Source organism: Moschus berezovskii, chromosome 14 (assembly GCF_049115385.1).
Source record: "Moschus berezovskii isolate FMDL1 chromosome 14, NW_MosBer_1.0, whole genome shotgun sequence".
Classification (NCBI taxonomy): Eukaryota; Metazoa; Chordata; class Mammalia; order Artiodactyla; family Moschidae; genus Moschus; species Moschus berezovskii.
The window spans coordinates 19,055,578-19,070,013 of NC_142473.1; the positions used below are offsets into that span (position 1 = coordinate 19,055,578).

At 40.0% G+C, this 14,436-nt stretch overlaps 1 protein-coding gene across 2 annotated transcripts in view; it reads left to right on the plus strand.

Moving 5' to 3' along the window:
- Positions 1 to 14,436, plus strand: part of SESN3 (sestrin 3) — an 85,852-nt gene that overhangs the window by 46,997 nt on the left and 24,419 nt on the right. For both annotated transcript variants that reach the window (XM_088842898.1, XM_055422916.2), the window contains 2 exons: positions 9,478 to 9,543; positions 12,138 to 12,335. In XM_088842898.1, coding sequence (XP_088699024.1) covers positions 9,478 to 9,543; positions 12,138 to 12,335 — 264 coding nt within the window. The remainder of the gene's footprint in view (positions 1 to 9,477; positions 9,544 to 12,137; positions 12,336 to 14,436) is intronic.

Genomic DNA, 14,436 nt, shown 5'->3' on the forward strand with positions numbered 1-14,436 from the left:
AAAGATACTTAGTAGCTTAAGGAGAAGGCAATGGCAAGCCACTCCAGTACTCTTGCCTAGAAAATCCCAAGGACGGAGGAGCCTGGTGGGCTGCAGTCCGTGGGGTCGCTACAGGTCGGACATGACTGAGCGACTTCACTTTCACTTTTCACTTTCACACATTAGAGAAGGAAATGGCAACCCACTCCAGTGTTCTTGCCTGGAGAATCCCAGGAATGGGGGAGCCTGGTGGGCTGCCGTCTGTGAGGTCACACAGAGTCGGACACAACTGAAGTGACTTAGCAGCAGCAGCAACAGTGCAATAAAGACACTTAGTTTTTATCTCCTATTTAATGTTAATCAACTTAAATATGGGTTTCTCTGGTGGCTCAGATGGTAAACAATCTGCCTGCAATGCAGGAGACCAATCCATGGGTTGGGAAGATCTCTTGGAGAAGAGAATGGCAACCTACTCCAGTGTTCTTGCCTGGAGAACTCCATGGACAGAAGAGCCTGGTGGGCTATAGTCCATGGGATCACAAAGAGTCAGACACAACTGAGCAAGTAATACAACAACAAACTTAAATTTAAATAGCCACATGTGGCCAAAGGATACTATAATGGACAGTACAGTTAAACAAACAAACCCGTACTTGATTTTTGGTTTTATTTTTACACAGTTATTAAACAAGATTTATGACTTAAAGGTCACTGTGTAAGATTCACTACTATGATCAAAGTCATTTATTCCCTAGGACAGGATATTAGTTTTATATTTAATAAAGGAAAACTTGGCAATGTTATTCCTCAAAATTAGTGCAACTGCAAGTTATTTTCACTTCTAATATAGACCAACCCTGGAATTCTTCTATCAGAGTAGTGTATGTTGAGAAAGTATATCACAGCTGTTCTAGTTTGGGGTGTTTTATTTTGTTTTAGGGAAAATTGATAGAAGAATAAAAATGGAATCTTCTTTTGTATTGCACTTTGTGTTTTTGGGTTTTTTTTTTTAAGTGTTATCTCCTCAAAAGATAGGACCTAGAATTGACATGACTCTCAGTTGTGAGGGGGAAATATTTCTTAGCATGAGAGACACTCTTACAGTTGAGACAGAGCTGGGGAAAGGAGAACTGAAAGATACTGTTGGGAAAAGGCAATTAACAGATTTAGTGACTAACTAAATGCAGATTCCTAAGATAAAGGGTCGAAGATAACTCTGTAAATCAGAGCCAGGGTTACTGGTATTGTGTGGTGATTTTATAACTTGAAAGTAAGGACCAGCTGGTTTACAGTAGGAGGCGGTTTTAAACATGTTAATTTTAAGGCTCCAGCATGTCACAGGCAGTTCAAAATGGCCCAAATCCTATGGAAGGGCAGAGCAGTGCTAACTCGAGCTCTTTAGCAAAGGTGCAGGAGTCTGTTAACACGGCCTGCTTGCTTTTCATATCACATACCCTTCTCTCTCCTTTACCCACTCCACCCTCCTCCTGCCAGTATGGTGAGGCTCACACAGTCCAGCAGAGTTTTGTTTGTATCAGGAAGATACAAACCATGGGTCAGAACACTCACTTGAGAGAATGAATGCTGATCAAGGAGATGCAGGAATTGTCAAGGAAGAGGGTACAAGTGGTGAAAGAAGTTGGAGGATTGGGTGCTTCAGAGCCAGGAAAGCCAAACTAGGGGAGAGTTGCCTAGCAAAAGGCAGATCTTCTGAGTTTTGCACAGAGGCAAGAAGGCTGGAGATCAGAGAGGTAGCATCTCAGCTAGGATCTGAAGAGTGTGAAGAGCTGCCCTTCAGTGGGTGTGAAGTTTCAGTTACGCTAGACAAAGTCCTAGACATCTGTTACACAATGTTATGCTTATAGTTAACAGGAATGTACTGTACAGTAATTACTATAATTTGTTAGGTGGGTAGAGCTCATGTTATATATTTTTTACCGTAAGTTTTAAAAGGGGAAAAGACAAAGTACTTGATACTTTTTTTGCAGACTGTCCTATGTGCAGACATTGAGACAAAAGATTCTTAGAACTGGCTGATTCTTTTTTTTTTTCCTTTTCCCAAATTGCTTCTGTCTGAATTCACTCTCAATATGGTTGAGAGCATTTCTGCAATTAGATTAAAATGCTTGGTTATGGGATTGAGTAGGTGTGACCATCAAACCAATAACTCTGCAGAGGAGTCATTTAACATTTCAAAAGGCATTAAGATGCCTGAAGATGTGATTTCACAAAAATCAGATGTAGTCTTGAGTAGCATGTCTGTGATGGTGGAGCCATGTTCAATGGCTATATCTCCACAGGCTGTGCAGTCAGAGTTAGAGCCACAGGTGGTTTTTGGGCTCTTGAAATGTGACCAGTGTAACTGAACAACTGGACTTTGAATTATATTTAATTTTAATGAATTTAAATGTAGTCACATGTGGCTGATGGCTACTGCATAAGGCAACGCAGGTCCAGAGACTTCAGGAAAGTTAATCAGAGCAAGAGTAAAGTAGGAACCCAGTTCTTGGGCATTTTGGATTTGAAATTAAAGATGAGGAAAGGTTTTACAAAGTATTACCGGAGACCAGAACTCCAGCTTATGGTTGTAAATGGAATCTTTTGGATATGGTATTGAGAAAATGGAATATTTCCTGCCATATCAGTAAAAAAGTATGTCAGGGTCATCAGTGATTTCATCTCTCCAAATGTGAATTTCTGAGCCCTGAGGGCACCAAGGAAGCTGAAGTGATCTGGCAGCCATGGCTGCAGCCACTCCCTGTGGTGAGCACAGAAGCTCAAGATGTAAATAAATGCAGGATACTGGCCCAGAGAGCTGAGATGCATATGAAAGGAATGATGTCAGTGAGCCCAGGCTCTTGCATCTTCCCATATGTAGAAAAACACTAAATTCCTTGACTTGAGGTGTCTGGTTTTCTTTAATTCACAAAAATACTTTCAATGTTCAGACCTGCCCTTTTTTGCAAACTCTATATAACCTGGCTCCTCCCCCTGCCTCCTTGGAGCAGTTCTCTCAGGGTTACTTGAGATGCTGCCTCCTGGGCTTACATCCTAAAAATTTCCATCAAATAAAACATAACTCTCAACTTTTTACCAACTGAGCTATAAAGTGAAGCCACTCAGTCACGGCCAACTCTTTGGACCCTATGGACTGTAGGCCGCCAGGCTCCTCCATGCATGGGATTTTCCAGGTAACAATACTGGAATGGGTTGCCGTACCCTCATCCAAGGGATCTTCCCTACCCAGGGATCGAACCCGGGTCAGGAAGACCCTCTGGAGAAGGAAATGGCAACCCACTCCAGTACTCTTGCCTGGAAAATCCCATGGACAGAGGAGCATGGTAGGCTCCTACAGTCTGTGGGGTCTCAAAGAGTTGGACATGAGTGAGAGACTTCACTCACTCACTCAACTTTTAGGTTATGATTGTTTTTTAAGTCAACAGTACTATCCTACTTCTTTTATGTTTTATTTTATCAACTTTAAAAACATATATAGATAGAAAGTAGGTGGGGAATAAACGTTCAGTAAAATGAATTTTAAGGAGAATTTATAAACTGCCTTGATCATTGAAAGAACTTTTCCACCTTCATATAAATGTACAAACCAGTTAACTGAGAGGATAGTAGTATCCTCACCAGAAAAGATGCTTCTTTTATAGAAGCAGGAAGTAGGCTGATTCTTTCAATAGTGACACCATTTTAAAACTATAACTGAAGAGGTCTACATGTTGGTATAATTGTAAAATGTTAGTTTTCCCTTCTCTTCAGTGGGCTTCCCTGGTGACTCAGACAGTTAAGGATCTGCCTGCAATGTGGGTGACCTGGGTTCAATCCCTGAGTTGGGAAGATCCCCTGGAGAAGGGAACAGCTACCCACTCCAGTATTCTGGCCTGGAGAATTCCATGGGCTGTAGTCCATAGGGTCGCAAAGAGTCAGACACAACTGAGCAACTCTCACTTTCACTTTTCAGTGTATAAATAGCTCTCTTAGGTGAGGCCACATCATCTCCCCTTGGCTATTACAGTAGCTTCCTAGCTGGGGGTTTGTTTGTTTGTTTCTTTGGGGGTATTTTTATTTGTTTGTTTGGGTTTGTTGTTTTTTTTCCCTCTGGAGTGACTGTATCACACCAAGAATTGTATTATTAAAAACACAGATCTGACCCACAACTCTGCTTAGGGAATTTTTATCTGAACTATGTATACAATTGCTTCCCTGGTGGCTCAGTGGTAAAGAATCCACCTGCCAATGCAGGAGACAAGGGTTCATCCTTGGATTGGGAAGATCCCCTAGAGGAAGGCATAGAAACTCACACCAGTATTCTTGCCTGGGAAATCCCACAGGGAGAGGGCCCTGGCAGGCCACAGTCCATGGGTCACAAGAGTCAGACATAACTTAGTGGCTAAGTCACCACAACCAGTACCATATATACAATTAAAAGTTTCAAAAACATTTTTTGAAGGCTGTTTTTCACTTTTGAAGTTAGTGAGTTAAGTGAACATTTTCTCAATTGATGAAATAAAATCGGTAAAACATTTTTTCATTAGCATATGGGTAGTGAAAAGGTTGGCTTGAAGCTCAACATTCAGAAAACGAAGATCATGGCATCTGGTCCCATCACTTCATGGGAAATAGATGGGGAAACAGTGTCAGACTTTATTTTTTGGGGGCTCCAAAATCACTTCAGATGCTGATTGCAGCCATGAAATTAAAAGACGCTTGCTCCTTGGAAGGAAAGTTATGACCAGCCTAGATAGCATATTAAAAAGCAGAGACATTACTTTGCCAACAAAGGTCCGTCTAGTCAAGGCTATGGTTTTTCCCATGGTCATGTATAGATGTGAGAGTTGGACTGTGAAGAAAGCTGATTGCCGAAGAATTGATGCTTTTGAACTGTGGTGCTGGAGAAGACTCTTGAGAGTCCCTTGGACTGCAAGGAAATCCAACCAGTCCATTCTGGGGGAGATCAATCCTGGGTGTTCATTGGAAGGACTTATGCTAAAGCTGAAACTGCAATACTTTGGCCACCTCATGCGACGAGTTGACTCACTGGAAAAGAGTCTGATGCTAGGAGGGATTGGGGGTAGGAGGAGATGGGGACGGCAGAGAATGAGATGGCTGGATGGCATCACCAACTCGATGGACATGAGTTTGAGTGAACTCCGGGAGTTAGTGATGGACAGGGAGGCCTGGCATGCTGTGATTCATGGGGTCGCAGAGAGTCGGACACGACTGAGCGACTGAACTGAACTGAATTGAATGAAGAAGCACAAGCTGGAATCAGGATTGCTGGGAGAAATATCAATAACCTCAGATATGCAGATGACACTACCCTTATGGCAGAAAGTGAAGAGGAACTCAAAAGCCTCTTGATGAAAGTGAAAGAGGAGAGTGAAAAGGTTGGCTTGAAGCTCAACATTCAGAAAACAAAGATCATGGCATCTGGTCCCATCACTTCATGGGAAATAGATGGAAAAACAGTGGAAACAGTGTCAGACTTTATTTTTTGGGGGCTCCAAAATTACTGCAGATGGTGATTGCAGCCATGAAATTAAAAGACGCTTACTCCTTGGTAGGAAAGTTATGACCAACCTTGATAATGTATTAAAAAGCAGAGACATTACTTTGCCAACAAAGGTCCGTCTAGTCAAGGCTATGGTTTTTCCCGTGGTCATGTATGGATGTGAGAGTTGGACTGTGAAGAAAGCTGATCGCCGAAGAATTGATGCTTTTGAACTGTGGTGTTGGAGAAGACTCTTGAGAGTCCCTTGTACCGCAAGGAGATCCAAGCAGTCCATTCTAAGGGAGATCGATCCTGGGTATTCATTGGAGGGACTGATGCTGAAGCTGAAACTGCAATACTTTGGCCACCTCATGTGACAAGTTGACTCACTGGAAAAGACTCTGATGCTGGGAAAGGTTGGGGGCGGGAGGAGAAGGGGATGACCGAGAATGAGATGGCTGGATGGCATCACCGACTCTGTGGACATGAGTTTGAGTGAACTCCGGGAGTTGGTGATGGACAGGGAGGTCTGGCGTGCTGTGATTCATGGGGTCGCGGAGAGTCGGACACGACTGAGCGACTGAACTGAGCTGAACTGAATATGCAACAAGAACTTTATAAAGATTTATAACCTAAACCCCAGTAAATCCGCATCTGGGAATCTTTCTAAAGAAACCATCTTAAATACCACAAAATATGCCACCAAGTCTCTTTATCTCTGATAAAGATATTCATCATAGCACTATTTACAATAATGAAACCATACATACACCAACATAAACTATACACCAACATAAACTATACACCAACATAAACCGTGGTGGTGTAGTGGCTAAGTTGTGTCTAACTCTTGTGACCCCATGGACTAGAACCCACCAGGTTCCTCTGTTCATGGGATTTTCCAGGCAAGAATATTGGAGTGGGTTGTCATTTCCTTCTCCAGGGGATCTTCCTGACCCAGATATTGAACCCACATTTCTTGTGTCTCAAGCATCACAGGCAGATTCTTTATTTGCTGAGCCATTGGGGATGCAAATGACTAAGTAAATGATAATTCATAAAATGATGTGCTCCCATACCGTTTTGTATATGCGTATAGTCCCTTATACTGCAAGGAGATCCAACCAGTCCATTCTAAAGGAGATCAATCCTGGATGTCATTGGAGGGACTGATGCTAAAGCTGAAACTGCAATACTTTGGCCACCTCATGCGACGAGTTGACTCACTGGAAAAGACTCTGATGCTGGGAAAGGTTGGAGGCGGGAGGAGAAGGGGACGACGGAGAATGAGATGGCTGGATGGCATCACCGACTCTGTGGACATGAGTTTGAGTGTACTCCGGGAGTTGGTGATGGACAGGGAGGCCTGGCGTGCTGTGATTCATGGGGTCGCGGAGAGTCGGACACGACTGAGCGACTGAACTGAACTGAACTGAACTGATACAAACTATGATATAGTTAATGCCTTTCTGCCAGTCTACTACTTTTTTGTGTCCCCACTGTACTTCATTTCAGTCACTCAGTTGTGTCCAACTCTTTGTGACCCCATGGACTGCAGCACTCCAGGCTTCCCTGTCCACTGCCAGCTCCCACTGCTTACTCAAATTCATGTCCATCGAGTTGGTGATGCCATCCAACCATCTCATCCTCTGTCGTCCGCTTCTCCTCCCACCTTCAATCTTTCCCAGCATCAGGATTTTTCCAGTGAGTCAGTTCTTCACATCAGGTGGCCAAAGTATTGGAGTTTCAGCTTCAGCATCAGTCCTTCCAATGAATATTCAGGACTGATTTCCTTTAGGATGGACTGGTTGGATCTCCTTGCAGTCCAAGGGAATCTCAAGAGTTTTCTCCAACACCACAGTTCAAAAGCATCAGTTCTTTGGCTGTACTTAGCACATTGTGAATGCTCAGTGAATATATACTGAATAAATGAACAAATGAGTGTTGACACAAATGAAATCGTTATCAGTTGCTTCTTATCAACTGGTTAAAATTAACAGATGTTATATTCTTTTAAATACAGTAGTATGCAGTTCCACTTGTGATGAAAATGTATTTCAGATTTAAACCTTGGCCAATCCAGAAAATATTTTTTTAGGCAAAATAACTATATCAGACCTTTAAAGATAAATCAGTTGATAAATATATAAGTAATGATTTTTTTAAATAAATCATATTAGTAATAAATCATTCTCTATCTCCAAAGTCCCATTGTACACTTTTAGTTTATTTTTCTCTCCCCATATTTTCTCTGAATATCATGTATTTTTAAAAATAAATATACATAAAAGACTCTACTTATCTCCCTATTGACATTTTCCCCCTCAAACCTGTGATCTGTCCTCACAGTCAGTTCCTCTAACTGCTTTGTTTATTTGAAGTGATCAGTTGTCAGGGAAATTGCGTTTCGCATACTGGTGCATTAGGCTGTGTTATATAGAGGGTATTCAGACTTTCATTTCCTATAATTTACTAAGACTAGCAAGGGGAAGAAGTCTGTCATTTTCTTCTAAATTATTTTTGTAGGTAAACCCAAATGACGGTTGATGCAGGCAAGAAAAACCAATATTAGAAATTCTAAATTGTTTCTTTTGACATAGACTCTTCTAATGTACTTCACCAGCAGATTGAGATCTCTTTGTCATCCCTTCACAAATACAACCTAGATGATTAGTTCTTCCTAAAGCACTAGCAGTTTAAGATGATCATTATTTAATATATTTATCTCAGCAGCACCCTGAAAATTGTTGGAGACTGTGTGCCAAACTTCTGAGGGGCAGGGCCCATGTCCATCTTGCTCACCCTGTATCTTGAGGCTACCACAGTATCTGGTTCTTTTCTCAAAAGACTGTTGAATACTTGACTGCTTCCTAATGAAGTAAGGGATTCAAATACTTTTTTTGTGTTTGGTAGGCTCTTGGATTGTAAGGAACAAGAAGGATTCAGGCTACCTTGCGGAGAAAGAGATAGGGAAGAAGGGAGCGGGGAGAAGAGCAAGCTCAATGTTAGCACTCCTTTCCAGGAGACATCTGTTCCCCGTTCTTCAGTTTCTCACTCAGTCTTTATAATATTCATAAACCATAGCAGAGTCCCTGTTTTTATGTTACGACTTTGGAGGGCTTCTATTTCACAGACTTATTACTTTTATTATAGAAAATCAAGTGGCCATTCCTCCTGTCTCTTCTCCTGGTAAGAAGAATCTCAAAACCTGAGAGCCTGCCTCTGACTCTTCCTGCTCTTCCTTATGCCTACAGAGGAGGAAGTTTGTTCCTGATGGGAATTTTTCTGACTTATAGATGAATATACTTAAATGGGGCCACAAAAACAATATTTTAAAAAGTTAAAATGAACACAGACATACTACTGGTAATCTGGCAGTTATTAATACTAAGTAGAATAGCGATAGAACAATAAACATTGTTATAGTCTCCATTTCTCAGGTTAAATTAACCTCTACTTGTCCATGTTTTACATTTTTCGTACCTAAAGCTTCAGAAGTTTATATTAGATATGCTTATTCCTATTTTATTCAGAAAGAAAAACAAATCAGACCATTGCTTTAGGAGGTTGTATGTAATACTCTTAGAATCTAACTTTTCCTTTAGCTTTCAAATTGAGGTTCAACAGTGTCCTAGTATACTATTAGATGTGATTTTATTGTGGAGGCTGATGGTTTCCAGTCATGTCAAATCTCTGGTGCTATAGAATATGACTGAGGGAAATCATATTTGAGGAGCCTGCCTGTGTAGCCAGCACCGCGGCATCAGCTTGCCTGTCTCATTGTCTTGTTCATACAATGACCACATAGGTTGTTTGCTGTTGTTGTTATTGTTGTTGTTTGTTATGGGGCTAGAGGGAGTGGAATCCAAGACCTAACACTTTGATTTTACATAATTCTATTTACTTATTCCATTTATTTTAGACTTCAGCAATGTATACCAATTTAACTTTTCATAGAAAGTCATCATTAATACATAAATCTTTTATTTTAAAAACAGGATAAAAGAATCAGAGTATCTCAACCCTTGACAAGAGGACCAAGTGCCTTTATTCCAGAGAAGGAAGTAAGTCAATCTGTCTTAATATATATAAAGTGATTTTAAAAATAACTCAATTATGTCAAAGAATATCTGCATTTTTTAATATGGAAGTAAACGTGTTTTGCTCTTATTCTTATTTTTCAGAAAACCACAGAAGTGTTTTCTTTTCAACTTCACTTGAAAGATTGTATGTGTAATAATCACTTATTTGGAGTTAGACAGTACTGCAAGTTTAGAAAAATATAAATTTTACCATATTTGATTTCAAATACATTTCTGAACAAAGCTGCTAAAAGTAATAAAACTTAATATTATCATGTAGGTTTAAGATTTTAAAATGGCCAGTGTTTATAGGTTACATAAATGTGATTATAGGTTACATAAATGTTAAGAAAAGATATTTTAAAATGAAAAAGTAAGTTTCCCAACTAAATCTATTGAAGAAAACATGATATTATATCACTAGTAATTAATCTTTTCATTTGGTTCTAAGTCTCTGATGAGACAGAATGCCAGAGAATCTCCACTACAAGCTGCACTTTTGATGACGCTGGTGGAGTCAAGATGGTAAACGCAGAAAGAATGTTTGTGAAATGACACAAAACATATTATAAGAAAATTTGCATGCCTGTTCAGCGGGTATACATCTCTATGAAAGATCACAGCAATGTTTAGGACCTGGAGATTCCTAGCTGCCTTTAACTTATACTTGGGCTAAGAAAAATTTAAGGCCCACTAATTGAATTTTTCTCTGCTTCAAGGAGTTATTAACTCATATTAACCATGGTTATATATACTGATTTGCTATTGATTGCAAAAAGGATATCATTTATCTTAAAGCACTGGCATTATTCCTATATTGTTCAGAAATTAGTCAACACATATTTAGAATACCTGTGATGTTTCAGGTATCCCTTAAAGAATGAGTACAATTTGAATAATAATACACGTCAGGTCGCACTAGAGTCAGCAGTTCCATCATGTTCATTTTGCCTTTTTAGTGACCTTGCCATTTACATGAAACTCCAAAGTTACCTGTAATGTTTCAGGAGTTCAGGGACTATAGTTGATCTAGGTGGTGACCATGCATTGGAGAAACTGCTGGGCTTGTCCTGTTTCCCTCAAAGAGCACACGGCTGCTCTTAGCAGAGTGATTGCCTAATACATATATAAAGACTTCCTGAAATACTGCCATTTACACAGAATGTATTTGGAGACAATCTGGTTTGCAGAAGCAAAGGCAGTTTTCAGGCTCTGTTGCATCATATGAATCTATTAATGTCTTTTAGGCATCAGTTAAGAAGAAGAATCTTCTGCTGGAAAATAAAACAAAAACAACAAATATTCGTCCCTAATTATATAGAGTTTATCATGATCCTGTTCCATTTTTAACTGTCATCTTGGTTCCCTGTAGTTGACAAAATGGGAGGACATGAACAAATGGAAATACATTTGGTTTTATAGTGAGCCAAAGTGGAATTGCCTTTTTTTTTTTTACACCGTTGTAATTAACATTTCCTCACAATTAACACTTTTCAAACATTACATTTCCTTTGGGATTAAATTTTCCTCAATCAATAGTGCCTTTGTATAATTTGTACTTAATCTTCAGAAGAGATTGTGAGGCCAGCCCTGAAAAGTAAACAGAGCTCCTTAAGAGCAGTGTGGTCTTTAGAAAGACCAGGAGTCTAGATTTGAGGAGATCTAGATTCTAGACCAGGCTCTGCTATTAAATAGCTTTATGAGCTGACATTTAATCTTGAGTCTGTTACCTTATCTAAAATAAGGGACAAATTCTTCTTAAGTCTAGAACTGTAATTCTAAAATGCCAGTAAATAAGGAACCAAGCTGAGAAATACACATCTGATGTCCATTGACTGGACATCAATCAATGGGGTGCTAATAAGCTCTTAACACCTTCAGAAGCCAATTGTTGGTATGACGCCCAAGCTGTCACTGTTTATAAACCTGTATGTAAATAATCTATTTTTGAGAAAGTTCTTTTGATTTTCTCAGATGCTCCACGTCTATTTTAACTTACCTTATTTCTAGTAATTAATATGATAGGCTCAAAATAGGAATCTAGTGTCCTATTGATTTTTCAATTAACACTTTCCTACAAATTATCCTATTTTTCTTTGTCCCAAAAAAAGACTGCAGAAAGCTTTTTTAATGTTGAATAATGAAAACAAGCAAGGGATCAGACTGAAAAATGTCTGTCCTAAGATATAGTTATTAAGTGTGTTCATAGGCTATTGAGAGAAAATTCTAAATGCTTTCCCTCCTCACGAATCGGTATGACAATAGCCAGGCAAGCAGGCCCTGAATATTTTTGCCTTATGTGCCTGGCAAAGCAGATGGAAGCTTCTTTTCTCCAATTTCATAGCTGTGTGTATAATGTTTGATAATTTGACATTTGTTGTTTAATAAATTGTGGTCCCAGAGCCAAAAATGAATGGTTCTTTCGTTTTCATTTCTGTTTCTAGTACGAACAACTGCATTATTTCAGTGTCTGTTAATGTCAAAAGGACCTTCATCGGCTTCAGTTGTGGAATAATGAAACCACTTGCGTGCTTACTTCTCAGCCGTGATTTTGTTTTGTGTTTCTTGCTTGAAAGGTTGTCCAGGCAAACACAGTGGATGAACGTACTAACTTTCTTGTGGAAGAATACTCTACATCCGGTCGCTTGGACAACATCACCCAGGTCATGAGCCTGCACACGCAGTACCTGGAGTCCTTCCTGAGGAGCCAGTTCTACATGCTGCGCATGGACGGCCCCCTTCCTCTACCGCACCGGCACTACATCGCCATCATGGTGCGCTCACTTCCGGTTCTTGTGTTCACGTGACTTTGTCCTCATTTAGTCCCTCTCCCTGCTGGTATTACGTGTGGTGCAGAGCTAAGTATAATCGCACGGAAACAACAACTCAAGAAGCTTGTGACCTTTTGGATTCGAAGTCCACTAGTTACATTTTGAAGTTGTAACCCACTTAATATACTGAATGGTTCTGATTTAATTATTAGTAATGTTTTCCATGTTTAATCTCATGATTAAAGATGTTTATCGGGTCGAAAGTAATGTTCCTATTGTCCCTCAAATTTTCCTTTTACTCCTGATAGTTTTCTTTCAGTATTAATATAAAACCCGTTGGTTGTGACTTTTTAGTCATACTTTACATGAAGAATATCACTAATTTGGCTAAATAAGAGCAAAGTATTAGCACCAAAAGCGACTCTGTCAGAGAAGAATTCTTAAATAAGTTATACTACTTCTAAGTTTAGTACTTGGTACAAGCTAGTTAACTAGTTAATGTTTGAGAGGGCGAAAATTATAAATTGGGATGATGGGCAGCAGGAATAAGAAGGTAGAAACAGTGCTACAGTTGGACTATTGCTGGAGAAAAGAACAAGATTCAAGTTCAATATATTTGGAGACGTTAGGGGAACAGCTGGGCTGGCAGAGCGATCAAAGCCAGCCAGGAGTTAGTTTTTATCAAGTTCAATTTGTTTGTGCTCTCACTGAAGTTTTAAACAACAAAAAAAGGACCACATCCTGTGTTTTATTAAATGATGAACTTGACTAAGATTACTCAGCTTAAGGTTTTGACGACACTAAGGCTGAAAGCCAACTTAGAATGGTCACCTATGAAGAGAGAAATGAGATGTGGAAAACAGTAAAACAGTACTATTTAACCGAGAAGCAGCCCTGAGGAAACGAGCGGTGAAAAGTCTGTTTTGCATGGATTTACCAATTTATCAAGGCTGATTCTGGCTTGCCTAAGAAAGAAAGATCTTCACAACCAAGATAATCACGATGGCGTGATCACTCACCTGGAGCCAGACATCTTGGAATGTGAAGTCAAGTGGGCCTTAGAGAGCATCACTAAGAACAAAGCTAGTGGAGGTGATGAAATTCCAGTTGAGCTATTTCAAATCCTGAAAGATGATGCTGTGAAAGTGTTGCACTCAATATGCCAGCAAATTTGGAAAACTCAGCAGTGGCCACAGGACTGGAAAAGGTCAGTCTTCATTCCAATCCCAAAGAAAGGCAATGCCAAAGAATGCTCAAACTACCGCACAGTTTCACTCATTTCACACGCTAGTCAAGTCATGCTCAAAATTCTCCAAGCCAGGCTTCAGCAATATGTGAACCGTGAACTCCCAGATGTTCAAGCAGGTTTTAGAAAAGGTAGAGGAACCAGAGATCAAATTGCCAACATCCGCTGGATTATGAAGAAAGCAAGAGAGTTCCAGGAAAACATCTATTTCTGCTTCATTGACTATGCCAAAGCCTTTGACTGTGTGGATCACAATAAACTGTGAAACATTCTGAAAGAGATGGGAATCCAAGACCACCTGACCTGCCTCTTGAGAAACCTGTATGCAGGTCAGGAAGCAGTAGTTAGAACTGGACATGGAACAACAGACTGGTTCCAAATAGGAAAAGGAGTACATCAAGGCTGTATATTGTCACCTTGCTTATTTAACTTATATGCAGTGTACATCATGAGGAACTCTGGGCTGGAAGAAGCACAAGCTGGAATCAAGATTGCCGGGAGAAATATCAGTAACCTCAGATATGCAGATGACACCACCCTTATGGCAGAAAGTGAAGAGGAACTCAAAAGCCTCTTGATGAAAGTGAAACAGGAGAGTGAAAAGGTTGGCTTGAAGCTCAACATTCAGAAAAAAAAGATCATGGCATCTGGTCCCATCACTTCATGGGAAATAGATGGGGAAACAGTGGAAACAGTGCAAGACTTTATTTTGAGGGGGCTCCAAAATCACTGCAGATGCTGATTGCAGCCATGAAATTAAAAGACGCTTACTCCTTGGAAGGAAAGTTATGACCAACCTAGATAGCATATTCAAAAGCAGAGACATTACTTTGCCAACCAAGATCCATCTAGTCAAGG